The 27101-nt window shown below is 47.8% G+C and overlaps 1 protein-coding gene and 2 non-coding genes across 4 annotated transcripts in view; 1 reads left to right on the forward strand and 2 right to left on the reverse strand.

Moving 5' to 3' along the window:
- LOC147631503 (pentatricopeptide repeat-containing protein At3g16610-like) overlaps positions 1-25917 on the reverse strand; it is a 52597-nt gene extending 26680 nt beyond the window's left edge. Inside the window, exons 1-2 of one of the 2 annotated variants that reach the window (XM_086809902.1) lie at positions 22650-25917; positions 22389-22521 (exon numbers count right to left, since the gene is read on the reverse strand). In XM_086809902.1, coding sequence (XP_086666028.1) covers positions 23104-25623 — 2520 coding nt within the window. In that variant the 5' untranslated portion in view covers positions 25624-25917 and the 3' untranslated portion in view covers positions 22389-22521; positions 22650-23103. The remainder of the gene's footprint in view (positions 1-22388; positions 22522-22649) is intronic. The other variant, XM_086809901.1, reaches the window with a different exon arrangement.
- LOC147631504 (small nucleolar RNA U3) lies at positions 13981-14207 on the reverse strand. Its single transcript, XR_015267597.1, has one exon. It is a non-coding gene; the product is annotated as a small nucleolar RNA U3 (small nucleolar RNA).
- Positions 14169-14537, forward strand: LOC147631505 (small nucleolar RNA U3). Its single transcript, XR_015267596.1, has one exon. It is a non-coding gene; the product is annotated as a small nucleolar RNA U3 (small nucleolar RNA).
- Positions 25918-27101: the final 1184 nt, after the last annotated feature.

Genomic DNA, 27101 nt, shown 5'->3' on the forward strand with positions numbered 1-27101 from the left:
TCTTCTGAGAAGAAGTCTGTTTACTGGCCGCAAGAAACTAAAGGCAGAGAGGACCTGTAATGATTGTGGTGAGAAAGGCCACTATTGGAGGCAGTGTCCCAAGCGGAAGACCGAGAAGGGTGAAGATTCTTCAGCAGCAATCATGAAGACTCCGGCTTTTGTGCACCTGGAGGTGATGGACACCGATGTTTCATTTTCTTCAGGCAGGGAGGAGGTTGGAGGATTCTCCGCAACGGATACTCGGGAGTGGATTCTAGACAGTGGTGCTTCTAGGCACATGACTCCTTCCCGTTCACATTTACAGGATCTCTGCAGGTATTCTGGTCACATTCTTACTAGGGATACATCCACTATCCCAGTTCACAGTGAGGGCAGGATGGAGATAGTTCCCAATGGCAGAGGGGGGAAGCATTCCTCCCAGGTGTTGTATGTTCCGTCACTTGGTTTTCATCTGTTGTCAGTGCATCAGGTTTGCAAGACTGGCGTACGGGTGGAGTTTGATGAGCATTTTGTTGCTCTCGTAGTATTCGGGACAAAGAAACTCCTATAGATGAGGATGTTCTTTCCACGGGGACCTCTCGGAAAGCCAGGTAGGTGGCAGTTGATTACTTGTAGAAGGAGGTACATACTCCAGGCTTTGTGGTTCAGGATTCAGAGGGGGTGGTTGACAGGTTTCAGAAGGCCTTGTGTGGTCTTCAGCAGGTTTCCAAGACTACGCTTTGCACCGTAACAGGTGTTGATCTTTGTGAGCAGTGTGATGCCTCTTTGACTCAAAAGCAGAATGGTTCATTGATCTGGTTAATGGACACTCGTTTCTGCGGCATGCGAAGGATCATGGACTCTTGTACACAAGGGGGGGGATTGATTGATGGAGTCCGACTCCACGGTTGGAGTGACTCAGTTTGGGGAGGAGATCCGGACACGAGGAGATCTACTTCAGGCCCAGGAGCAGTTTTTTGGAGCAGTAAGTGGCAGTCATCTTTTGCCTTGTCGACGACAAAGGCAGAGTACCGGACTGCTTGTGAGGTGGTGAGGATGCAGAGGTTGCATTGCAGGATTGGGCTTCCACTAGAGGAACCCATGGTCATCCAGAGGCACTTTGTTCGTGAACAGGTCGTTGCTGATGACATCTTGCTAGAGTTCTGTTCGACGGAGGACAGTACGGTGGACCTCTTCACGAAGTTGCTATCTCAAGATTTGCTCAGGCGGCACCCCAGCTCCCTGTGGTTGGTTTCACAGCCAGGAGCTGAGAGGGGGTGTTAGAAGTCATCTCCTGTCTATACATATACACCAAGGCCTTTGTTGTGGGTGTGCCCGCCCTTATTAGGTGTTTTCTCATTTTTCCCCACTCTCCATATTTTTCCCTATTTTTTCTCATTTTTTTTCTGTGGCTTGGGAGGCAGCCCTGAGGTGGCAGGATGTCCTTGTCTGTAGTCGACTGCAGCTGTTAGCGTGTACTGATGCTGGCCGACTGTACACTGTACTGGCCGACTGGTTTATAACCAATCGTGGTGGACATGCCCCTGTCGGCTACCCTACAGCAGGCTGCCGACTGCTGTTGGGGGGCCATATAAAATGGCCCCCTTGTCACATTTGTATCATTCCGGGATTCTTTTGTGTATACAGAGCAGAGTTACACGCCTCTATCTCTCTATCTCTTGTGCTGTTATTTTTTGCATTGCGTTTTGCTCGTGTTCCCAGATCTGGTCATCATCTCCGCTACGTATTTAACAGATGCATGGTATTTTTGGGTGCGGCTACAGCTTAGCGGTGACGGAGTCATCCACATTGTTGTGTGATATTTTGCACCGTGCCCCTCCCCTTACACTGCATAGCATGGCCAATCACCATACTTACCATTATATGGGGATATCATGGAGTTCTCACAGGTGGGGAAAATCCCCTTGCTCGGGGACTTCAATGCCACGACGGGGAGTCAGCAGGTCCTACTACGCGATCTGGACGACCCTATCAGACTACAGGAGCTAGACATCACTGACATGGGGCTGCAGAGATCATCACAGGACCGTGAGGAGGTCACGGTATATGGGAGACATTTCTTAGAGCTAGGAGCTGCACATGGTCTTGTTATCTATAACAGGATATCCCGATGGCCCTCCTCTGGTGCCCTCACCTCCTTCCTTCACTCAGGAGGTACTAGCACCGTGGACTAGTTATGGGATCTCCCGATTTGCCACACCTTCTCCCCGACTTCACAATCCCGCCACCCCCCTTTGGAGCTGACCATGCCTACATCTCTTTCACTCTTACCTGCACACCACCGATCCCTCTGCCACCACCTCCCATCTCACATTACACCGAGGTCCATTTTGATCATGAGCTTGACCTTGTTTACACTAAACACATCTATTGCCGACTCCAGGATGTGGAACCCCACCCTCACATCACAACTCACGACCATACTCCACACATCTACCACTTCTTTCATCTACGTGCGGTGGTCTACTGCCAAGCCACCTTGCGGTTCCATGCCCCAGAACTGTTGGTATGGTGACGAATGTTGAGCCACACGCTCGCGTCTTAAGCATGAGGTATGGATTTGGCAAATCACAAAGCGCCAAGCGCAATGGAGATTTCTCAAGCGCTCACCCAATGAAAGAAACGGGAGTTCTACGCTCGGAAAGAGGATGAGTTATACCGACTTTTCTTAGGGCCGAACTGCAAAGAGGCTTGGAGGAAACTCCGAGAACATCGCTCCCCACACCTATCACCTGCTTGGACACATGGCACTCCTATGCACGCTCCCTCCTATCATATCCCCCATCAACCACCTCTAGCCCCACCACCAGATCCCTGCCCCACCACCTCCACCTTCTTCACAAAGGGCATGGTCCTCAAGGCCATTCGTAGAATATGTAATGGGTGAGTCTAGGATCATGAGGGACACACTGCCGCGAGTACATCTCACATGCCGATGATACCTGGTGCCCTACTAGCCTACATGTTCAATAGAGCCCTTTGTAAAGGATTTCCACCCTCTTGGTCCGCTAAGATCATCATCCCCATCCTCAAACCTGGAGATCCACTTGATCCTAATAACTACAAGACGATCATGATTGGCCACACATTGGCCAAACTCTATGGATCAGTACTAGAGGAAGAGCTCACTTCATTCGTAGAGAGAAGGGATGCAGAGCCTCAGGATAGGCAAGCTTTCGGATGAGCTACTCTAGCTGAGGTAGAAGTAGATGAAGAGATGGAGCCCATGTTGGAGAAGAAGCCTTATCCAAGTACAACGTACAAAGGTACGTGAACCCACTCTTGTAAAAGAGACTAGATAAAAGCATAAAGTAAAAAGGTTAAAAGTCAAAGAGCATCTACCTTTGCATAAATCAAGAGCTAATTTAGGAGGTGGAGAGAATCATGGGCAACTAATCCTCTCATTAGCAAAAAGTAAACTGTATTAGCACCTAAGAAGATTCTTGTACTGGCCTATTTAATGGCACCATTCTCAATGTTAATCATCTACGCATTTCTATCATTTTGTCTAGTGCTTCAGTCATGTTGTTATCGAGATGGTCGGGTCATCATTGATGGCCGGCCCATGGATTAGCGGTTTGGGGCCTATGGGACACAGACCAGGCCACTGACAGAGATACACATAGCAGTATGGAACTGTAATGGTTCACTATGGGTGCAGCCTGGACGACTGGAGCATGTTATGGTGGGGAGAGACATCATACTTCTAACAGAGACACATCAGAGCCCAGAGAGAGGGCTACCTCGAGTAGAGGGATTCCAGTGGGAGTCAGCATACAGGAGGACCACACGCCAGGGTACCTCGAGAGGGTCGGGGGGAGTAGCAGTCCTATTCAGACGGGAGCTACAGGGGAGACTGAGAGTGGTAGCATAGGATCCAGAGGCCAGATACATGTGGATCAGCTTACAGCTCTCACAGGACAGGGTTATATACATAGCTCTATGTTACTTTTCTCCATCAGGATCCTCCTATGTCATTACAGAGGACATGCCACAGGAGGAGGAGATAGGAGCCTCGCCATACACTTGTCTGTCAGAGGAGATTATGCATTATTCTACACTAGGGGAAGTATTTCTTACGGGCGACTTCAATGCCCACACACAGAGCAGACAGTGTGAGGTGTATGACTATGATGACATGGAGATCCTCCACCCTGTGGATCCAGAGGAGATAGGGGCTAGTCGGGCATCAGAGGACACTGGACCAGACAGAGGACATTATGGGGACCACTTACTAGAGTTGGGAGCCAGGCATCGTCTCGTTATTTATAACGGGATGCTACAGTGGCCGGGATCAGGAGGGCTGACATGCTTCCCACATGGGGGTCATACACGGACCGGAGGCACGGTGGTAGACTACATTATGGGGTCTTTGGAGGCATCACAGCTTGTCACCTCATTCTCCATTCCACCTCGTCCTATTGGGGCAGATCATACATACTTGGCATTTTCACTAGCCGGATCACCAGTATCACCAGCCCCCCACATACCGACGCCACACACTACCATCTACTTCACACATGACATGGCAGACATATACACTGGCAGAGTAGAGGATGGGCTCCTACTCATGGATCCCCTGGCATCTATGGATACCATTACAGCCCAGCTCGCATCACTCCTACACACGGCTGCATTACAGAGCTTCCCACATCGTGTACACTCAGGAGAGCCTGCGAGACCTGGGACTATGCCCCAGAACAGATGGTATGATGACGAGTGCAGAGCCCTATACTCACGACTCCGCATACAGAGAGCCTTGGGAGCCATCACAGAGCAGGAGTCGAGGAGAGAGATGAGGAGACTTACTCGCCGCAAAAGGCGGGCCTTCGCAGAGATACAGGAGCTAGAGATCTTTCATTTCTTCATGAGTAGAGATAGCCCTGTCTCATGGCGGCACTTCAGAGAGCCCCGGACCCCGACACCTATTGCAGACCCACAGACATGGCACACATATGCAGAGGGTCTATACCATGCCCCACAGCAGCCACCTATACCTCAGCCACAGGAGCCTCGACCTACCACAACTAGCTTCTTTACCCACTCGATGGTATAGGAAGCTATCCGCCGCCTACAGCATGGACGGGCCGCCGACCATATGGGCCTGCAGGGTGAGCATCTCACATATGCAGTAGATTCTTTAGCTCCTTTTCTTACACACCTGTTTAACAGGGCACTAGCAGAGGGTTTGCCTGCGGAGTGGACGATGCACACCATTGTGCCGATTCACAAAACAGGGGATATGCTTGATCCGAGCAACTACAGGACGGTTATGGTTGGCCACGTGCTGGCCAAACTCTATGGTGCAGTGCTGGAGCAGGAGCTTAGCTTATATGCTGAGCGAGCAGGTTTACGCTCATCAGGGCAGGCAGGCTTCAGGAGAGCTTTCTCTACCACTGACCATGTATTCACTTTGAGATGTATGATTGATCAGGCTAGAGTGAGGAAGAGAAAGCTCTATTGCTGCTTTGTGGATTTCCGCAAGGCATTTGACCGACTCTTTCAGCGCCTGCAGTCTCTTGGCATACCAGCAGATATGACATGGGGCATCTATGCATTATATGAGCAGGTTTTTGGGCGAGTCAGATGTCCAGGAGGTATGTCCGAGACTATTGCTAGCACCATTGGTGTGAAGCAAGGATGCCCATTTTCCCCCACGCTATTTGGGTTATACATTGATGAGGTGGCTGACTTCATTACACGGGGAGGCGGAGATGGAGTTGATTTAGCAGCAGGTACCTCAATACATATTATGCTCTATGCTGATGATATTGTATTAGTGTCTGAGTCCCCAGGTGGTCTACAGCAGCATCTACATGCACTCCATGATTTCTGCACACAGAGGGGTCTTACTGTGAACCTTGGGAAAACCAAGGTTATGGTCTTTCATACATCGAGACAGGGCAGGAGTCAGCTGACATTCACTCTCGCAGGATGCCAGGTGGAGGTGGTGACATCATACGTGTACCTAGGGGTTACCTTCTCTGCAGCAGCCACACGCTTTACCATGGGTTCAGCAGCCAGAGCTAGATTGACACGGGGATATGCAGCATTGGCTATGCTAGAGAGACAGTGCCACCAGGCGCATTTTCAGGAGCCCCGGACGAAGGGGTGGCTATTTGACACATTAGTCACACCGGCATTGATGTATGGAGCAGCAGTATGGGCGCCAGGCCTTGCTACCCATTGGTGGACACAGATAGAGAGACCACAGGCCCTCATGATGGCACGCATGATACGCAGCAAACCGTCAGTACCTCATGACATTATCCGAGCAGAGTTTGCTGCGCCTCCTATGATGGTAGAGGCCATATTTCAGACTATATGCCTGCTAGACAGATTCAGAGAGATGCCACAGGACAGATTATCATACAGAGCTTTTCAGGCATCTAGACAGCTGGCTGAGGCAGGAGACAGAGGATCATGGTATGCACAGGTCACACATTGGTTCTCACAGCATGGCCTAGACATGGATCATCTACCACCATTCCAGTATGACAGGGATGCACCACATATCCGTCTCTCTCATAGTGAGAGGAACAGAGTATTGAGACAGGATCTATGGCAGCTCTATACACGAGAGACATGGATATCGCCTACACAGCCTCTTCCACCGAAGATGCTATACTACAGAGATCACTTCATGAGTATCACTGATGATGGATTTATAGAGAGGCCTAGATACATGGAGGGCTTTTTACCACACGGCTCCCGAGTGGCTATGGGTCAGCTCAGAGTTTCATCACACCGATTGGAGATTGAGACTGGCAGAGCAGCACGGATCCCCCGAGAGGAGAGGGTATGCAGATTGTGCAGAGAGGAGGTGGAGAGTGAGGAGCATTATGTATGCAGATGCAGAGCATATACAGCCATCAGAGAGAGATATCCCATTTTATTCAGAGAGCCACATTCCCTACGCCAGATCTTTGAGACAGCAGACCAGCGCATACTGGGGAGATACATTCTAGACATACAGCGCCACAGAGAGACATTATTACAGGCTCAGACAGCTCCAGAGGGGGGGCGACAGACACAGATTACTACATTTTTTCAGAGATCCACACCCCTCCCAGCCCCTACACGGCAGGGAATTACTCTCCAGAGAGCAGAGACACTTAGAGCCCGTAGGAGACAGAGGACACCTGGCTTTCGGACACCACGCCTATACTAGAGAGAGATGACAGAGATCAGAGCTCAGTTTCACAGAGAGGGTGCGGAGCGACTGGCTCGCTTCAGAGCACACCCAGGCATGTTCTTTAGGGAGCTGTGGACACCCCCTTCACTGATGTATACCATTTTATACCCCCAGTATGGTACAGGATGGAGATAGCTAGGTTGCATATCATGATTGTATACTCCATGCATATAGCTTTGCATTCTCCTAGTAATAGAGCTCCATCCCCTGCACACCCAGATTCAGCTTTTTTATTCAGTACTTTTTCATTTTGTTGGGATGACAGAGGATACCCCATACAGGTACTCCGATTTGTCTCATAGGCCGAGTTCGGTCTTTTGGAAGACATTAATAAAATCTTTCTTTCTTTCTTTCTTTCTTTCTCTCTCTCTCTCGTTACATGCCATAGTCACCTTAGCCTGATTTTCTTCTATTGGTATCAAAGCCAGGTTCTCCTACCTCTCCCTTCCATCATCTGCTACGCAGCCCAGCCTATCATCCATTCATTTGTACGTGCCGTCAATCTCTGTTACATGGCAACACTCATTGATTGTGTCCACATAAGCTGCCGTCCAAGGTTTTAATAACCTTATGCTATAAGGTTAAAATGCCACGTGCTGAGTGTGGTCTTAATCCCCCTTCATAAGCTTAGCTTATGCTAAGCCAAGCCTATGCTCAACATTGCTCCACAGCAATAGTTCTTCACCAACAAAGAATCAAGCATATCACGGGCCCTTTTGCATCTACAACTTATGCAGCCAAGGATGTTTTGTTGACTACTACCATAGAGAACATCATCATTAGAAGCAAAACAAAGAAGGTTCAACAAATCAGAAAATTCTGCATCTGCAGCAAATCAACACAATCAGGAAAGTCAATTTGAGGCTTTTTTATTTTTTTCTATAAATCAAGCTTGATTGAGTAATTAATCTTAATTACTTCATTAAAAATCACAATTGAGTGTGCAAACATAGCATTAGAGGGTTGCTACAGCCTGCTACACCCTCATTTCTGAAACCCCATGTATGGAAACCCTGACTTTTGGGAGCCTCTTTCTATGTAAGGATTAGACACTTGCATTGAAAACTCTCCTCTGCTAAGACCTTCCCAGATTCATAGCACATCATGGCCACCCACATGTTCATTAAGAAATTTGATGGGGAAAGTTTCCACACTTGAAAGACTAAACTAAAATTTAGTCTCACGAGAGACAGCCTCTAGCCTTTTATTGAAGGAGATGACAAGATGCCGGAGACTGAAGATGTAGCTCAGAAGGACTTCCTCCTCTATGCTGATGATATTGTTCTTTTCTCTGACTCAGTGGAGGGACTCCAGAAACACTTAGATGCATTACAGTTCTGTTTACAGCGAGGCCTCTCAGTTAATCTTGGGAGAACCAAGGTCATGATCTTTAATACCTCACATCCTGGAGCCCTAAACATGAACATCCTGGTGCAAAACGCAAAGAAGAGATGGAGAGAAGAGAGAGAGATAATAAAAGATTGTGTTGAGCTGCGAGCTGGTCCGTCGAATATGCTGCTGCCCCTCCGCCTGAGCCTGAGCCCTTCGCAGCCCCATTTCTTCTGCACCCCCCCCCCTACCTGAGCTTTCTTGTTTTTCTCTCCCCCCCTCTCCCCACTTGCACCCCACTTTCTCCCGCCTACACCCCCCCCCCCCGCCCCTCCTTCCCCTCTACGCCTCCCTCTACACTCTTCGCAACCACCCCCCACCCCCCCCCCGCCCCCGCGCGGGCGCGGTTTCCTTCTTCCCTTTTCCCTCCACTCCGTCAGGTAGATTCTTTGTTCTTGGGTTTTTCTCTTTTGGCAAGCCTCGGCCCCTTCTAGTCTTCACCCCTCCGGAGGACTCCATGGCAGCCGCTCCGTCATCCCCAACCGAGGCCCCTTCTAGTCTTCACCCCTCCGGAGGACTCCATGGCAGCCGCTCCGTCATCCCCAACCGAGGCCGTTGTTCCTTGCTTATCTTTCTTTGAAGCAGATCTCCAGCTCCTTGCTACAACAATTGCATCTTAGAGGCCTCCACTCTGGTATGCAAAATTGTCGGTAGAGGCCCTGCCCGCGGACAACTCCGAGATCTTCTTCAGGCTAGCCTTCTTGGAGGGCCTACAAAGATCGCAGACATTCATCCTTTGGGGCGCAGCTACTACCAGGTTGAGTTTGACTGGCCGGCCAGCACCGTCAAATCGAGTCATACAACTAAGCCCCATAGCATTGCTTATGGCCCAAGCCTTCTTTGCGAGATGGCAATATGGCTTCAACCCCACATTCGACCCACTGTGGCTGGCGTTTCCCGTGATTAGATTGCTTCCAAGTCCTCGGGAAGGAATACCTTCCTCTTCTCCTAGTGATTGGTGGAGCCATTGGGAGAGTGATGGAATACCCCCCACTGCCACTTCATCCCTCGCACAGGCAGTCGGGATTCCATGCCTTCGCATATGTATTGCCTCGCCGAAGACAGTGCCTCAAGTCATATCCCTTCCTTGCCCATTACAATTAAAATGTATATGCATGGCTGTCCCACAGTGGGACAGCCAGTATCAAATGCACGAGAGGGTCTCCCCCCGCTCTCCGGACCTTCTTATTGACTCCCTTCATAGCAGAGGAGCTAGCGGAGGCATTGCCGGCTATCCCTAGGGGAAAATGCCTGGGGGCGGACGGGCTTCCAGTTTCCTTCTTTCTTCACCATTGGGATCTCATGGCCTTCAATGAGATTATGATCACAGGTGCCATGCTAGAGAGACTTTCAGAGGGTTTGATACACTTGATTCCTAAGGAGGGTGGTGGTGACAGATTGGAGATCCGGCAGTGGAGACCCATCACCCTCCTTGGGACTGCCTACAAGATCTTGGCCAAGGCCATCAGCCGGAGAATTCAGCCTTTCCTCCTCCCTAACTTGATCTATGACACTCGTCCAGGATCGGAGCATTCTGGACATCATCTTCACTTTCTAGGAGGCGAGAGCTTCAACCGCGATGTGGTAGCAAGACCTCATTGTGCTCCTCTAAGACTTTGAGAAAGCTTATGATAGAGTTGACCAGAGCTTTTTGGAGGGTACGATGTACCGGATGGGGTTCCTAGTGAAGTGGATCCGTGGTGTTTTAGGACTTTACTCACCTCTCACAGTTAGGTTCTCATTCAGGAAGCCCGAGGTGACACATTTCCCCTTTCTCGCTTGGTCGGCAAGGCTGTCCACTTGCACCTTACCTTTTTCTATTCGTTGCCGAGGCCATGAGCAATTTTCTCTCAGCTCGGGAGATGGGGCTCCACGGATTGCGTCTCCCCCTCTTTACTCAAGAGGAGTTGCTGGCCTTAGAGTTTGCCGATGACACAGCAGAATACCTATTGAGATTCCCCCGGTCGGGGTTGAGCACAATCTTGGCAAACACTTAAGCTATTAACATAATTAAACAATTTTAAATGGCGCAACACAATAGAGTAAGAAGCTGAATTTTATTTTTGCACACTGCACTAGGGCCGGAAAGGGCCGACCCCCCTTGTAATAGGTTTTATTATCAAGGAAAACTGTTACAAGCCTCACGGGCATTCACATGCCAAACTGTTCAAGTGCATCCATGATCATGAAAACAGCATTGCAAACAAATTTGTCGTAGACGATGGAATCCATAGCTTCACTTGAGAGTAGTTTCGTTCCTTGATTCCTTGAAGCTTGTCAAACGCAGCTATGCTCCACTGGCATCCATACACATACACATGTGTGTGCCAGGACCGAGACATAGGAGACCATATTGACAAAGCATTCGAATCTCAAATTGAAAATTGCTTGCAAAATGCTCTTACCAAGTATTGGACGATCAATGTCGAGCTCCACCTCCGTGCGGACGAACTACAGCTTGAAAGTGACCGTTTTCCACTTCCGGCTGAAATTAGGGTTTCTGATTTTTAGGGTTTTAAGCAGGTTATATGAGTCCAAAATTGGGCATTTTGGGCTCTTTAGATGCCTATGAGTAAGGGGCACAGCTTGGTATGGTTTCCTCCAAAATTAGGGTTTCTGAAATTAGGGTTTCTGCAGAATTAGGGTTTCTGAAAATTAGGGTTTCAGCAGAATTTGGGGGCGGTAGAATGGTTAGGAGACTCCATATTCATTTAGAAGAGAGAGATAGAGTGAAAAGGTGAGCAACTGGAGGCTTAACTGTGAAAGGAAGAATCTTCAAGCTTTCCATTGGAGTTGGGAGCAAGAGGGAATGAAAATCAGCACCCTCACCAAGCAAAAAGTTAGAGAGAATAACAAAAATAGGCTCTCTTGAAGGGGGGCGCCTATTTCTAGAGAGAGAGTGTAGAGAGAGGTAATTTTCAAAATGAGTAATAGCATGGTGGCAGGTCCTCATACTGCCACCCAGTCCATAACCATCCCTTTTCCACACAAATTTAGTGGGAAGGGTGCCTGGACACTCGCCTAGCCGACCGGAAGGGAATTCTAGTCTATTCTTACTTATAGTTTGTCCGCCCGAGCTTTAATGAAGTGTGGACGCCCAATCTCACTTATAACTTGGGCGGACACACTTATTAAAGTGTGGACCTGCAAAACAAAGAATACATTGCTTTAACTCATAAAAGAGTAAAGTGGTGTACTTACCACCTGTCTATAGCCCACAAACGAGGTCAGAATACAGTTTCACTCGCACGGTTCACAAGAGGGCGTCCCCTACATGTGAACTACACAAACAAATCTTGCATGCAATCAAATAGTTCATGCAAAGACAGGATTTTTAACTTGCAAACATGTTATGCAAGGATGCATTGAACAGTCTCCCTATTCATTTAGCTTGTAGTCCGTGGTACCACACTCTGGATTTGGGCGCAGATACACAATCCCAACCCATATATCCAGCCTACTGGCTCTCGGTGTAGACATAAGTCCCCAACCATAAGATGCCAGTCCATCCTACAGAACTCGTCCATAGGCCTGAAGCGCAGAGAATGCCCAAATAGTGACATCCTCCCCTGCTTCTAAACAGTTGACCGCAACTGAAATGCTTCCAAATATGCTTGAAGGAGCTGCGGATACTCCTGGAAGTATGTTTCATCCATCCATTTTGCATCCATAGGAGAATAGTTCTTGAATTTCACAAGGTAGCGCCTCTGGAGTTTGGCACCTGCAAACTTTCGCTCCTTATGAAACACAATTTGCTCTGGCTGCAATACCTCTTCCAGCTCTTCCACCTCTGGTGGATCTTCCATAACCGGTTCCAAAGGTTCCGGTCCCACATATTTGTGCAAGAGGCTCACATGGAATGCATTATGAATCTTCCAATGATCCGGTAAAGCAAGTCGAAAAGCCACATCATTGATCTTCTTGATCACCTTGAAGGGTCCATAATACCTGGTAGAGAGTTTTGGGCATGCTCTCTCCTTGCCAGACCTCTTCCTGAGTCTAGCTTTCTCAAATTTTAGCAATACCAAGTCATTCTCTTTAATGTCCAATTGCCTTCTATGCTTGTCGGCAGCTTTCTTATGCTTTGCTTGAGAGCGTGCAATGGCTGTCCGAACTTGTGAAAAGGCAATATCAAGGTCCCTGACAAAGTCATCAGCAGCAAATATCTCATCTTTTGTGCGTAAGATAGGTGGCAATACCACTTTGCCATAAATGATCTCAAATGGGGCCTTGCCTGTAGAAGCATGTACCGTATTATTGTATGCAAATTCTACAAGCGGTAGATACTTTTCCCAAGAAGATTTCTGATCTGTCACATAGCATTTAAGCAAATCCAACACAGCTGAATTTGCAGCTTCACTTTGTCCATCCGTTTGAGGATGATAAGCTGAAGAAAAATTCAGCTTTGTGCCCATGTTATCAAAAAGAGCTCTCCAAAAGAGGCTTGTTGTTCGGGGATCCCTGTCTCCCACAATTGATTTGGGCATACCATGGTGTTTAAATACCTGTGACACAAAAATTTTGACCATATGTTCTGGTTTTATGGTCTTTTTGACAGGTAGAAAATGTGCTTGTTTACTAAACCTGTCCACAATTGTCCATATTGCATCATTGCCATTTGGGGTGCGGGGCAAATCCATAATAAAATCCATTGCAATGCTTTCCCATGGCTGGTCCGGAATAGGCAAAGGCTGAAGCAAACCAGGAGTCTTTTGCCTATCAAATTTTACCTTTTGGCAGGTGACACATGCACGTACATAGGCTTCTATATCTTTCCTCATACCTGGCCAAAAGAAGTATCTCTCAATCATTTGAGTAGTAGGGAGTATCCCTCTATGCCCTGCATAAGGTGGTGCATGACATTCATCCAAAACTTTTTGTCTCATGTTTGAAACCACACATAAGCAGTTATCCTTCATGATATAACCATCTTTGACCACATAAGAAGCATGTGTATGACCAGTCATTAAATCAGCCCATAAATCTGAAAAATCAGCATTCAAATGGTACATTTCTCGCATAGTAGACAAGTCTTGATGAGAAGCAACCGAAATTGCAGCCACATATGGTTTTCTGGACAATGCATCTGCTACCACATTTTTCTTGCCAGGAGTATGCAAAATAGTTCATGCAAAGACAGGATTTTTAAATTGCAAACATGTTATGCAAGGATGCATTGAACAGTCTCCCTATTCATTTAGCTTGTAGTCCGTGGTACCACACTCTGGATTTGGGCGCAGATACACAATCCCAACCCATATATCCAGCCTACTGGCTCTCGGTGTAGACATAAGTCCCCAACCATAAGATGCCAGTCCATCCTACAGAACTCGTCCATAGGCCTGAAGCGCAGAGAATGCCCAAATAGTGACATCAAAAATGGCGGGTGGGGAAAACACCCGTCAGATCGCTCAGCAGCCTTCACCACCGGCGGAATGAGCACGGCGGGACGGTCATCAAGGCGCAGGGCGGAGGGCGGGGACACCCAGCAGCCCTGGCAAGTTATTCACGCTCTGGCGGCTGAGCCTCCTTTCGTCTTCCGGGCTGTGCGACTTGTCAGAGCAGGAATGCTCAGGCAAGATGTACGACTATACTTGAACAGGATCTGTTCAAGTATAGTCGTACATCTTGCCTGAGCATTCCTGCTCTGACAAGTCGCACAGCCCGGAAGACGAAAGGAGGCTCAGCCGCCAGAGCGTGAATAACTTGCCAGGGCTGCTGGGTGTCCCCGCCCTCCGCCCTGCGGATCTGTTCAAGTATAGTCGTACATCTTGCCTGAGCATTCCTGCTCTGACAAGTCGCACAGCCCGGAAGACGAAAGGAGGCTCAGCCGCCAGAGCGTGAATAACTTGCCAGGGCTGCTGGGTGTCCCCGCCCTCCGCCCTGCGCCTTGATGACCGTCCCGCCGTGCTCATTCCGCCGGTGGTGAAGGCTGCTGAGCGATCTGACGGGTGTTTTCCCCACCCGCCATTTTTGATGTCACTATTTGGGCATTCTCTGCGCTTCAGGCCTATGGACGAGTTCTGTAGGATGGACTGGCATCTTATGGTTGGGGACTTATGTCTACACCGAGAGCCAGTAGGCTGGATATATGGGTTGGGATTGTGTATCTGCGCCCAAATCCAGAGTGTGGTACCACGGACTACAAGCTAAATGAATAGGGAGACTGTTCAATGCATCCTTGCATAACATGTTTGCAAGTTAAAAATCCTGTCTTTGCATGAACTATTTGATTGCATGCAAGATTTGTTTGTGTAGTTCACAAGAGGGCGTCCCCTACATGTGAACTACACAAACAAATCTTGCATGCAATCAAATAGTTCATGCAAAGACAGGATTTTTAACTTGCAAACATGTTATGCAAGGATGCATTGAACAGTCTCCCTATTCATTTAGCTTGTAGTCCGTGGTACCACACTCTGGATTTGGGCGCAGATACACAATCCCAACCCATATATCCAGCCTACTGGCTCTCGGTGTAGACATAAGTCCCCAACCATAAGATGCCAGTCCATCCTACAGAACTCGTCCATAGGCCTGAAGCGCAGAGAATGCCCAAATAGTGACACCTATCCGAGCACAGATCAACTGGCACAAGTAGGCTCTACACCCGCTCCAACTTGGCGCCCAGTTGAGGCTTACCAGTGGATCCCGAGGGGCACTCCAGTCCTCTATTTGGGATGCAAGGTGCGCATCGATATCTCCTTGGAGCAGTAGCTCGTCCATCTTCTTTTGAGCATTCGGAAGAAGCTTTTGTACTGGAGTTTTGCGAGGCTCTCCTTAGCTAGTCAAGTGGTGGTGGCAATCCAAGTCCTTCTTGCCACTGTGTGGTACAATACTTCTTGTTGGGCCTTCTCCCGAGCATGCATTGATCAGGTACAGCGGGTTGATCCAGAACTTCTTGTGGACCAGCAGTGATGGAAGGCCTACCCGAGCCAAGGTGGCCTGGAAATTGATCATTTAGCCGCAACGCAGAGGGGGCCTAGGCGTCATTGACCCCGCCATTCAAAGCTGCGCCCTGTTGTGCAAGTTGATTGTTAGAGGACTCCTTCCAGGTGGTGAGCCTTGGAAGGACTTCCTCTTGGCCCAAATTTTAGCCCATACTTCGAGCCTAGGGGGCCCCTGGCCACAGAGCACCAGATTGATCTTCACAAAGATGCGGGCCCGCGGATTTAGCCCAGCTTTTGAGGACATATTTGTAGCCGGTCTACTCCGAGCTTGGGATCACCTCATGCTAGCCCTTAGGCAATCAGCTCCGGTAGCCTCGAAGGAGCGTCTTCGGCAGCCCCTGATCTGAACCCCTTGATCCGTTTACCCAATGGCCATATGTTGGGGACCCGACCTCATGTATCATGAGGAGTGTCGAGCATAGGACCTGCCAGGTCCCTTGGAGAATGGCTTGCACACAGACAGAGGCCTAGGAGAGAGGCCTGGCTGGGATCCGAGAGGTAGAGACAGACTTAGCCTCGACATGGACTCTGCTATTCCCTAGGAGTGGCTGACCCCTATCCCAAATCCGACCCCCCACAGTGGCTAGGCGTGTGTGATATGCAGCAGAAGTCTTTGTATTGGAAGATCTTGTCACACAAATGCTCACACCGTCTTCTGTATCCTGAGTTTTGTGAGTTTAGCAATCCACTTTAATACTTCAAACTTTAAAGAGAGACGAGAACTGTACACCAGATTGGGTCCCAAATTACCCACTGAAGGGCCCCCTATCCCAATAACGAGATAGTATTTGCTTTATTACTTTAGAGAGAATGACTGTGGACTGTAGATAAGCCAAACGCAAGATCTCGGAGGATCGGAAGCCTGGCTGAACTGTACACAGCTGTAGAAACAGCTCAATGAACTGATCTCGAGCCTATGCACTCTTCCCAAGGGCATGAGGAAGGACTGCACACCTGAGGCTGAGAAAGAAGGCGGTGGATTGTTCTAAGCTATGTTAGAATGCTGTAAATGCTTATGAATGATAGAATACCTTTACCAGATGACTGGTGTATGCCTGGATGATGCACTGAATGCTGGATACTGAAGTAGACTGATGAATCAAGGCTGAAACTGCTGGGAATCTGCAAACGCAGGTCTGTAGGGCTGAATGCTGGTGTAGGACTGATGCTGGACTGAAAAGCAGACTGGTAGGGCTGCTGTGGGACTGTAAACGCAGGTGTAAACGCAGGGCTGGGCTGCTGTAGATCTGTAAACACAGGGCTATAGAGGACTGAACTACAGGCGGCTGTGTTCTATGCAGAACGCAGAGGTGCTTGCTGTTTTGGATGTGCTGTATGGCTGCGCCTATGGTTGTAGGGACTATTGAACTGCTGCGTTGGAGAACCAGGGCTGGCTGAAGCAAAACTCAAGTACTCCAAGGGCTGGATGAGACTAGTCTAGGGCTGAAGGCAAGGGTACTCCTAGGACTAGGAAAGCTCTTAGCACACTGAAGACTGAATGAATGTCTAAGCCCTATGCAAGCCTATTTATACTAACTAGGGCTGGTCAAGTTGGTTGGTCATTTATTTAATAAAGTTTATATTTATAAATGACATTAAATGCTAAATAAATACCATAAAATATGGGAAAAATACTAGATAAATCCTAGTAAACTCCCTAAGGCTTCTGGGATGTTCTAAATGATGCACAAGCATATGAATGCATATTATGCAAGATGCAAAGTGCTTTCTGATGCAAACCCTAATGCTTCTACTGACTCTACATGAGTGGCACATAGACCCCCCGCTGGCTAAGGTGGCCAGGGAGAGGGAGAGACTCTGGCGGTTATGGATTTGGGAGAGCCGGCCCCTCACGCACCTCCAATGGGACCTGGGGAGTGGACTTGGCATGATCCTGTTGATTGTGATCGTGAGGAGACTCTGGATACCCCTTTTTTTGCATACATGTTGCGGCTAGGCCACAAAATTCAGATGCCCGAAGTTGAGGGCACCCCAGCAGCAGCAGTAGATTGGCACACGGGGCCTCTCACAACGATTTCTCTCAGATTTTTGGAAGAGCCTATGGGACAGTTTTCGGCCTCGAAAGATCACCCTCTTTGTGTGGCTGTAGCACACATGAGCTTGGCGGTTGGCATGTGGTTGGCCATTGGCGGTCGACTGACAGCTTGTCTGAGATGCAGCCACCCTCAAGAGTCTCAGCAACATTGTCTTTGGGATTGCCCGAAGGCCCAGTAGGTTTGGCAACAGATTCTCCGAGAATCTGTTGCCAAACCTACTGGGCCTTCGGGCTCGACCCATATCATTTCATGGGGCACTCTTGCTTGGGCCACAAAGGCTAAGGTTGTCATGGCTTATAAGGAGGAAGGTGGGGGCTAGCCCTTCAGGTCTCTCACCTTCGCATATCGGCAATACCAATCCCAGCCCCATCTACTAATCATTAGGCTCTGTGCTCGTGCCAAAGAGGGGAGATTTATAGCAGCATTGCAGCTTGGCACATATGGAGAGCTCAACGCAGCGAACCATCAAGGGTACCCACACTCCGCCTGCAGAGTCCATCAGGAGCATTTGGCTCAGAATCATTTATACCCTCCGCGGTCAATGGGGGAAGTTGCAGGGTGGCTCTGATCGCATGCGGAAGCGACAGGAAGCTTTCTTGAGGCTCTGGCGGCCTGCTCCTTTTCTCACAGATAGAGGTGGTGATCCCACTTGGCATTAAAGACCACTGTGGTTATCCTGCCCCCCTTATGAGATAGCCTTCTCCTCATAGAGCGGCCACTCAGAGGAGAAGTGCATCTTTCTCCACCTTTGATCCCCGCCCCGTACATGGAGGCGAGTTTGTATCTAGCCCTTCGTGGTTGTATTTAGCCCTTCGTGGCTGGTTTTTTTTGTTAACTAATAGAAGGATCTTTTTCCCAGAAAAAAAAAAACCTCATGTCTTGCAACTGCCAGAGAGAGTTTCACATACATGGGTGATTTAATGGACATTGTCTCTTTCCTACACTTACCTAGGGGTCATTTTCACTGGCCCAATCTTCACCAGGCATCCAGCAGCAAAGGCCAGACTAACACAGGGGTACACAGCTTTAGCAATGCGAGAGAGAAAGTGCTTCCAAGCTCACTTCCAAGAGCCAAGGACAAAGGGTTGGCCTTTTGACAGCCTAGTCACGTTGGCCATGATGTATGGAGCACCCTTTTGGGGACCGGACCTATCCGCAGATGACTCGCGTATGATCCACAGTAAACCATCTATTCCACATGCCATTATCCGCGAAGATGCAATTCTACATAGACCACTTCTTGAGGCTCACACATGATGGGTTTATACAGAGAGCACACTACCTCCATGTTCACATGTCACATGCTATGAGGATAGCGATTGGCAAGCTACGTGTCTCCTCCCACCGCCTCAGAGTGGAGACTGGTAGAGAAGAGGGCTGTAACATGCGGAAGCTCTGGGAGTGTTCTTGCCCTAAACACCATCTTGGAGCATGCTGATGCAAAACGCAAGCAGAAGATAGAGAAGAGAGAGAGAGAGATAGCTGAGTATTCAGAATATTATAATGTACAAAAAGGAAGTACAAGTCCTGCAGCCCTTGGCTGCCTTGAAAAGGCAGAAAGTGTGTGACAACCAGCCTTAAAAGGGGTTTTTAATTGGATTTTTTGTCTTCTGCTGCTGGCCGACAGCCTTCTCTGGGCCGACCAGCAGCCCAACCACATATAAAAGAAATCGCTTCATGATTCAGCAAACACACACACATCATAAAACAACAATCACCATCTGCTGCTGCCGGCCTACCTCTACAGCAGCCTGGACCTCATCGTTTATGCCATCGGCTCCTTCCTCTGCACACAGCAGCACCAGCCTGCGTCTTCTGCCCATACCTATCTGTTGTCGGCTCTACCCCCTGCAGCAGCAACAGCCCGGCAAACCTTCTGCGTTGTTTCTGCAGCCTGCAGCTCCAGTACTTGTACCTGCAGCACACCTTGGGACAGCAGCCCTCTCTGCTCATCATCACCCATCGACTTGGGACAGCAGCCCTCTCTGCTCTTCACCACCTACCTCGTGACGGCAGCACACCATCTGCCCGGGACAGCAGCCCTCTCTGCTCCTCAGACCTACATTTCTCCTGCAGTCCACTCAACTGCAAGTTTGCATTTGTCTACATCACCTCACCTTCAGAGAGCCATCGCCTCACATCGACGCGTGCCTTCGACATCCAGCCCTGCACCCCTCCAGGTACTGCAGCACCCTCGTCACCAGAGTCTGCACCCCTCAGGTAATGCAGCACCCTTGTCACCAGAGCATGCACCACTACATTACCGCTGCCCACTACAGACATCTACCACCTCGGAGTGCCACCGCATCCACCGACGCGAACCTTCGACACCGACCACCTCACGGAGCGCCACTGTTGTCCTCGATGTGAGCCTTCGTCACCGACTGTGCTTCAGCTCCGACTTTGTCTTTGCTTCTTCGACGGTCTACTACTCAGAGTCACCTCACATCAGAGGGCCTCTTGTACAGGATTTCATTCACCATCATACATATACACTCATTCATCCACTTCATGCTGTGTTGATTTTCTCTGATCGCTTGCACATCTGGTCCTTTCGTCCTTTTGCCCTCACAGAAAGTACCCAATCCTACATCCTATTCTATGACCAAGTCCATGGCTGGACTGAATACTTCAAAATGATGAGCATCATTGCCTTTTATAGGCCCTGGGATTTACCAATGAACTGGACAACTCCTGGTCGGCCAGGTCCTGGACAAATCCTCATGAAATTGCTGCAGCCGACAGGTGTCTTTTCTCTTTCAAGCGCTGGCCGACAGCCTCACCTGTCCACTCCAGAGACAGGCTGAGGATGATGAGAGGCTAGATCCCACCACACAGCCGCCGGCTCAAGCCCTTCCTAATACAGATCCCACACCGCCACGGAAGTCATCCTCGCCTGAGCCAATACTTTATAGCAGACTAGACGCCCACCATCTACCCGTCAGCTACTGCAGATACGGGATATGCTCCACCGAGACCGATCAGCCCCTTCCGACCTAGTGGATATGTCATGGATATCTGATCTACTTGTATCACCCATGCTAGATATCCTAGATGGTCCTCTACCCACCCCAGGGGGATGATCATACTAGCTCTTTTTCATGGGAGCTTCTAGGCAGCTGTTTCTCGTTTTTCATTACACAAAGTAGATACCAAGGGTAGCCACTTTTGACCCTACATTCAGGAGACGATTGAGGAGAGAATGGGGGAGATTTGAATTGATTCCAAGCTTCCCCAAAAACTTGAGTTTCTTGAGCTCGTATGCATGTAGAACACCTATTTGATCGCTATGAATCAATGGAGAAAACACTCCTGCTTATGCTTAATCCCTTGTGTCATTAGCTTAATCCATTTGTCATTTACTTATCTTTCTTGCTTAGTGTATACCATGCTTAATCATAATGTCTCATCCTAGTGTGATCCTCCTTGGTGGATAGCTGTCCCACGGGCGCTTCCAAAAATTTCTGAAGAAGCGGGAAGAGATGCTGTGGGAGGCCCAATGGGCTGCCGGTGCCGGGGTGCCATTGATCAATCCGCATCGTCTCATAGCACGAGTAGTTTGGGAAGGTGTCTTGCCTCTCATGTTAGGTTACGGTTTAGAGGGCTTAGGGTGGATAGTAATGCTTCTTCGGGCAGTTAGCCGACCGCAGCCTCGCCGCCAGAACTTAGTTGGCCCTTGGAGGACGGCCGGCACAATGTGTGCATTGCAGCCATCCCACGGAGTCATAGTAGCTGCACTGCCTTTGGGATTGTCCCAAAGCCCAATAGGTTTGGCAAAGGATCGTTCGCTCTGCACATCAATACGGTCCGTGCCGCGTACCATCACTTGAGGGCAGTACCCTGGATGACTAAGGCTGGCCCCGCTCTTTCCTACAACGAGGCAGTAGGAGGCCAGGCTCTCCGACGCTTACTGTAGTATTGATAGAGTACCCACTCCCCACAGATCGTAAGAGCTTTGCTCGCCCGGGACTAGTCAGAGATGGAAGATCATCAGCAGCATAGCTGCATGGCATATATGGTGGGCCCATTTTGCAGCGAGGCCATTGAGGGCATTCTCACACCCCCCCCTCCCCCACCTGAGTCCATCCGTTCCATTTGGACTAACATCATGCATACCCTCCGCAGCCAGTGGGGAAAGATTCAAGGCAGATCCCATGTGTAGACGATGTGAGGCCTTCTTGCGCACATGATGCCGAGGCCCCTTTCCATCTAATCAGCCTGGCGAGATCACTTGGTATTACATGCCCGCCCCCCCAGGTAGTTTCCAGCCAGCCATGGAGGAAACCACCCTCCCTGTTTTCTTCACCCTCCCTGCTTTCTTTTGCCTCTTATGAGGGTTCTGAGCATGTACACTTAGCCTATGGCTGCTGTTTTTAACTAATAGAAAGAAGACAGTGCAAATTGTGGTTGACATTGTTATGAGAGCAAAAGTCTTTTGAAAGTCAAGTCCTTTGACCGCTAAATAACTATTTGCAACAAGCCAAACCTTGCATTGCCTCAAAGTACCTACTTAGTGCCAATGACCTTGTGCTTCCAAGGGCAATCTACAAGGTCCCGAGTATGTTTTCATACTTATCAAACTTTCAAATGTATGGAGTATGAAAAGACAATTGCGCCTATGCTTCCACAAAATACAAGTCATCACGGCATGAATAGCACGTTAGAGAAGTTAGATGGACAGAATTATTGGCCAAGGATGGCGCAGGCTGTTTAAAAATACCTGTTTCACTGTCCAATCTCAAGCAAAGTTAAGGTTCTTCACAGGAAGCATGTTAGTTTAAACCATCCTTTGATTACCTCATTGCCCGTTTTCTGCTTTTAGTAGAGCTTGCATGGCGCATTCAAATTTAGTTATGAGTTTTCCCTTGTGTTCTTCTGGCTCACACCCGTCCCAAGATTGCACTTGGGAACGAGTCACCTTCCTTGTTTCCTGAGGAGCCAAAAAGAATTCCTCAAACATTTCTACATGGTGTACCATCATTCTATTTAAAGTACTTTAAAAGAATTAATTTCACCGACTTTGAAAAAAAGAAGTGTGGATGGTTTTGAGTCACGCACCAGATTCTTCAAGATAGCCGCCCTACAAGCATGCTTCATCCTTGAGGCAAAAATATTACCCGCCTTTGGCATTAAGACCTTGAAAGAGAAAACACTTTACTATGAAGTGATTCATAGCAAAGCTGAAAATTGTCCATCATTATAGAATGTCTCTAGAGCTTGTATATGGGTAGGAAGGAAGGAGCATACACTTCATGATACAAGGAGGGGGGGCCCAGTAAGTAACGATTTACTTGGCCCAAAAGCCATGGCCACACATGCCATGCTCTTACTACACATCATGCAGCATCAAGCATGTGTAGTTCCATTCAGCTCATGCCTCGTAGTAATCCTCTTCAGTGCCTCTTGATGTTGCCTTTAATTTCTAGTATATTGCAGAGATGTCCCTAAATCCCTTCATGTCCTTGCCTTTATTTTCTTGTTATTTCATTGTGATTCCTTTCAACGACCTCACTTAACTGCCTTCATTTCCAACATCGATGAAGAATATCCCTGACTCCTTTATACCCTTCTCTACCATGAGCTGTTTTACTTTCTCTACATCATCCCATCTGCCATCTCCAGCATATATATTTAGGAGAAGAGCATAAGGGGTAGAGTTTTGTGGATCCAACTCGATCACATGTTCTGCAGCACGTATACCTCGCTCCATATCACCATGTATCCTACAAGCACTTAACAAGGTCATCCAAGCTAATGCATTTGATCTGAGTTGTTGTTTGCAAATAAAATCCTCTGCATCATCCAACAGTCCAGCACGGGCAAAAAGGTCAATCATGCACCTGCAATGTTCAATGGTGGGGGCAATGCAGTAATTCTCTCTCATAGAAAGAAAGTAGCACTGGGCCTCCTTTACAAAGCCCGCATGACTGCATGCGGCAAGAATGCTAACAAAAGTGACAGCATTTGGCCTGATGCATTCAAGCTGCATTTTTTGAAAGACTTGAAGAGCCTCCTTGGCATGTCCCTGCTGAGTGTACACAGCAATCATAGTATTCCAAGAGACAACATCCCGACAACTCATTCGGTTAAACACCAAGCACGCACTGTCCAGGTCCCCACAGCTACCATACATAGTCATGAGAGCATTTGCTATGGAGACAACAGAACTAAAGTTACTGTCAATAACCAATGCATAAATCCCCTCACCATCTACCTTTACTGCTAGATTTGCACATGCACTTAAAACACTGACAAAAGTAACCTCATCCGGCTTGAAGCCTTTTTTCTGCATGCTTTGGTAAAATTTCATTGCATCCTTATCCCTTCCTTGCTGCACATATGCCCCAATTAGAGCATTGAAACAAATTGTATCATGTACAACCATCTTATCAAACACTATGCACGCTTCCTTAAGACCCTTGCACTTACCATACATACTAATGAGGCCCGTTCCAACAACAATATCGAACTCAAATCCACCATCAATAATGCATGCATGTGCTGCCTCTCCCTCTTCAAAAGCATGCAGGCTAGCACACGAGCTCAATACACTCAGAAAAGTGACGTCATCTGGCTTCACACCTTCCCGTTGCATTAATCGAAAAAGTTCAAGGGCCTGTTCGCTCTGTCCGTGCTGGGTGTACGCAGCAATCATAGAATTCCAAACAATGACATTGCGATCATACATCCAGTCAAAAATCACGAAGGCATCTTCCAGAGCTCCACATCTGTGAAACATGTTGATAAGGGCAGTCCCTACAGCAACATCTGATTCAAAGCCCCATTTAATGATGCTCGTATGGATGACTTGACCCTCCGCTAAGGCAGCCAAACCTCCACATGCATCTAAAACATGCAAAAGGGTGACCTTGTTAGGTTTCATGCCTTCCATCTGCATATCTTTGAAAAGTTGAAGAGCATCCTTGCCACATCCATGCTCGGCATACGCACCAATCATGGCAGTCCATGAGACGATGTTGCGATAGTGCATTTTGTCAAACACAGAACGTGCACACTCTAAATCCCCACACTTGCTATACATATTAACCAGGGCAGTTGCAACAACGACATCTGATTCTAGACCATCATCAACAATGTACAGATAGATCGACTTACCAACCACCAAGAAGGCCGGGCTATCAAATGCAGTCAAAACACTCACAAAGGTGATTATGTTTGGCTTGATGCCCTCCTGCTGCATCTGTTCAAAAAGCTGAAGCAACTCTTCACTATGACCATGCTGGGAGTATGCAGAGATGATGGCAGTCCAAGAAACAACATCACGGGGATGTATGTCATCGAACACTAGCTTGGCTTCTTCCAAGGCACCACATTTGCCATACATATTGATAAGAGCGGTTTGCACAAAAGAGTTGGGAAGGATTTCAGAATCAGTAACCTGTTTGTGTATGAGTTTGCCTTGTACCAAGTCTGCCATGTCTGCACAGGCATTCAGAGCACTGACAAACGTAGCTCCATCAGCTTGGATACCTTCTTGCTGCATGTATTGGAAGAGCTGGAGGGCCTCGTTGCCATAGCCTTGCTGAGCGTAAGCTGTAATCATGGCATTCCAGGAAACAACACAGCGCTCAGGCATGGTATTGAAGACAGCACGAGCTTCAATTACAGCTCCATGTTTACCATACAAGGTGATCAAGAGGTTGCCTATGAACAGGTCCTCCAGAAGCCCATTTCTGGCAATGTGATCATGGATGAGCTTTGCCTCTGAGAGAGTGGCATTGGGCTCTAGTAAAAGAGAGGCGAGTTCGTGTTTTTGAAAAGGTTGGCTTGATTGTCCATGTTGGTAATCCTCTGCAGATACATCTTTATGGATGTGGGTATTCATGTCTGTGGCAATTCTGCAAGTGGGCAGTGGTCTCTCATTGTCATATGATGTTGTCCAACTGCTGAGTTGCTGCGTACTACCCACTCGCTTGCGAGTTCTGAAGCCATGAAAAATATGTAGACTTCGCGTATTTATGTCTTTGGCATGAATTGGAGAAGAATAGCTCGGGGGAAAGGGCGATGCCATGAGACGTCGCTCTGTGTCTGTTCTAGTTGGCTAGATATTAGTAACCTAAACAAGTAGGTTCCCGGTTAATAAATTTCCGCGCGTTGTTGCAAAAGAACTGGCTCCTTTTCTACAGCCAGCCAATGGTTTCTTTTCTACAGCCAATCTCTCTCTTTCACACTCCTAGCTAGGCCACACACATGCACATGCCTTCTCTTTCTCACTCGCGCACACTCTTCTCTCAAATGTTGAAACTCTCTCTCACACACACACACACTCTCTCTTTCTCTCACTGACACACATACACATGTAAATAACAATATTATGTTTTAGACACATATACCTATACATAAACACATATATTTTTACATACATATATACGTGTATTTAAAAATATAAATACACCCACATAATTTTAATTTATTTTGTGGAGATGGCGGTAAGGTGTCCTCACTTTTAAATATATAGATAGATATATTATACACACACATACATACATACATACATACACACACACACACACATATATATATATGTATGTACACGCACACTCTCAAATGTTGAAACTCTCTTTCTCTCTCTCTCTCTCTCTCTCTCTCTCTCTCTCACACACACACACACACGTACACACTTGCACATGCACTAATGCAAACACACAATCTTATACATTGACGTCCATGTCCCTCTCTCTCTCTCTCTATCTCTCCCCTCTAGTCACACACACTCTCTCTCTCTTCTCACACACACTCTCCCACATATAGAAACTCTCTCTCTGTCTCTTTTACATACATGCACATAAACACACACATACACACACTCTTTTTCTCATGCACGCATGCACAGACACTCTGTGTCACTCACACACACACATGTAAATATATATTATCTAAAATATTATGTTTTATTAAATTTAGAGACATACCTATATATACATGTGCATATATAAAATAAATAAATACACATACACATATATTTTTAATTAATATTAAATTTTAATATGTGGGGATGCATGGTGAGGTGTGCTCATTCTTAAATAAGTGTGCTCATTCTTAAATAAGTGTATCTTACACACAATGTGATTTGCCTTTTCTTTTGTACGGATATGTGTGTGATTATGTGTGTACATACACACGTATGTGATTGTGTAATGTCCACTTCATGCGTGCATGTGTCGTGCAAGTGTCTTGATTGTGCATATGTGCAAGTGTGTGTACGTGATGTGTATGTTTGTGTTTGTGTGTATTCATGTGCGAGTGTGTGCATGTGTGTGTGTGAGAGAGAGAGAGAAAGCGTGTGAATATATCCGGGTGTACATCTTTTTTTGTCTATATGTGTGTGAGCGTGTGCATATACCATGTGCAAATGTGTATGCGTTTATGTCTATGTATACATGTGTGCATCCATGTGTGTGCACATATACTTGTGTATGTATGTGTGTATATGTATTTGTGTATGTGAGTGTACATGTGCATCCATGTGTGTACACATGTACTTCTATA

Source organism: Cibotium barometz, chromosome 15 (assembly GCF_041138505.1).
Source record: "Cibotium barometz isolate CiBa-2024 chromosome 15, ASM4113850v1, whole genome shotgun sequence".
Classification (NCBI taxonomy): domain Eukaryota; kingdom Viridiplantae; phylum Streptophyta; class Polypodiopsida; order Cyatheales; family Cibotiaceae; genus Cibotium; species Cibotium barometz.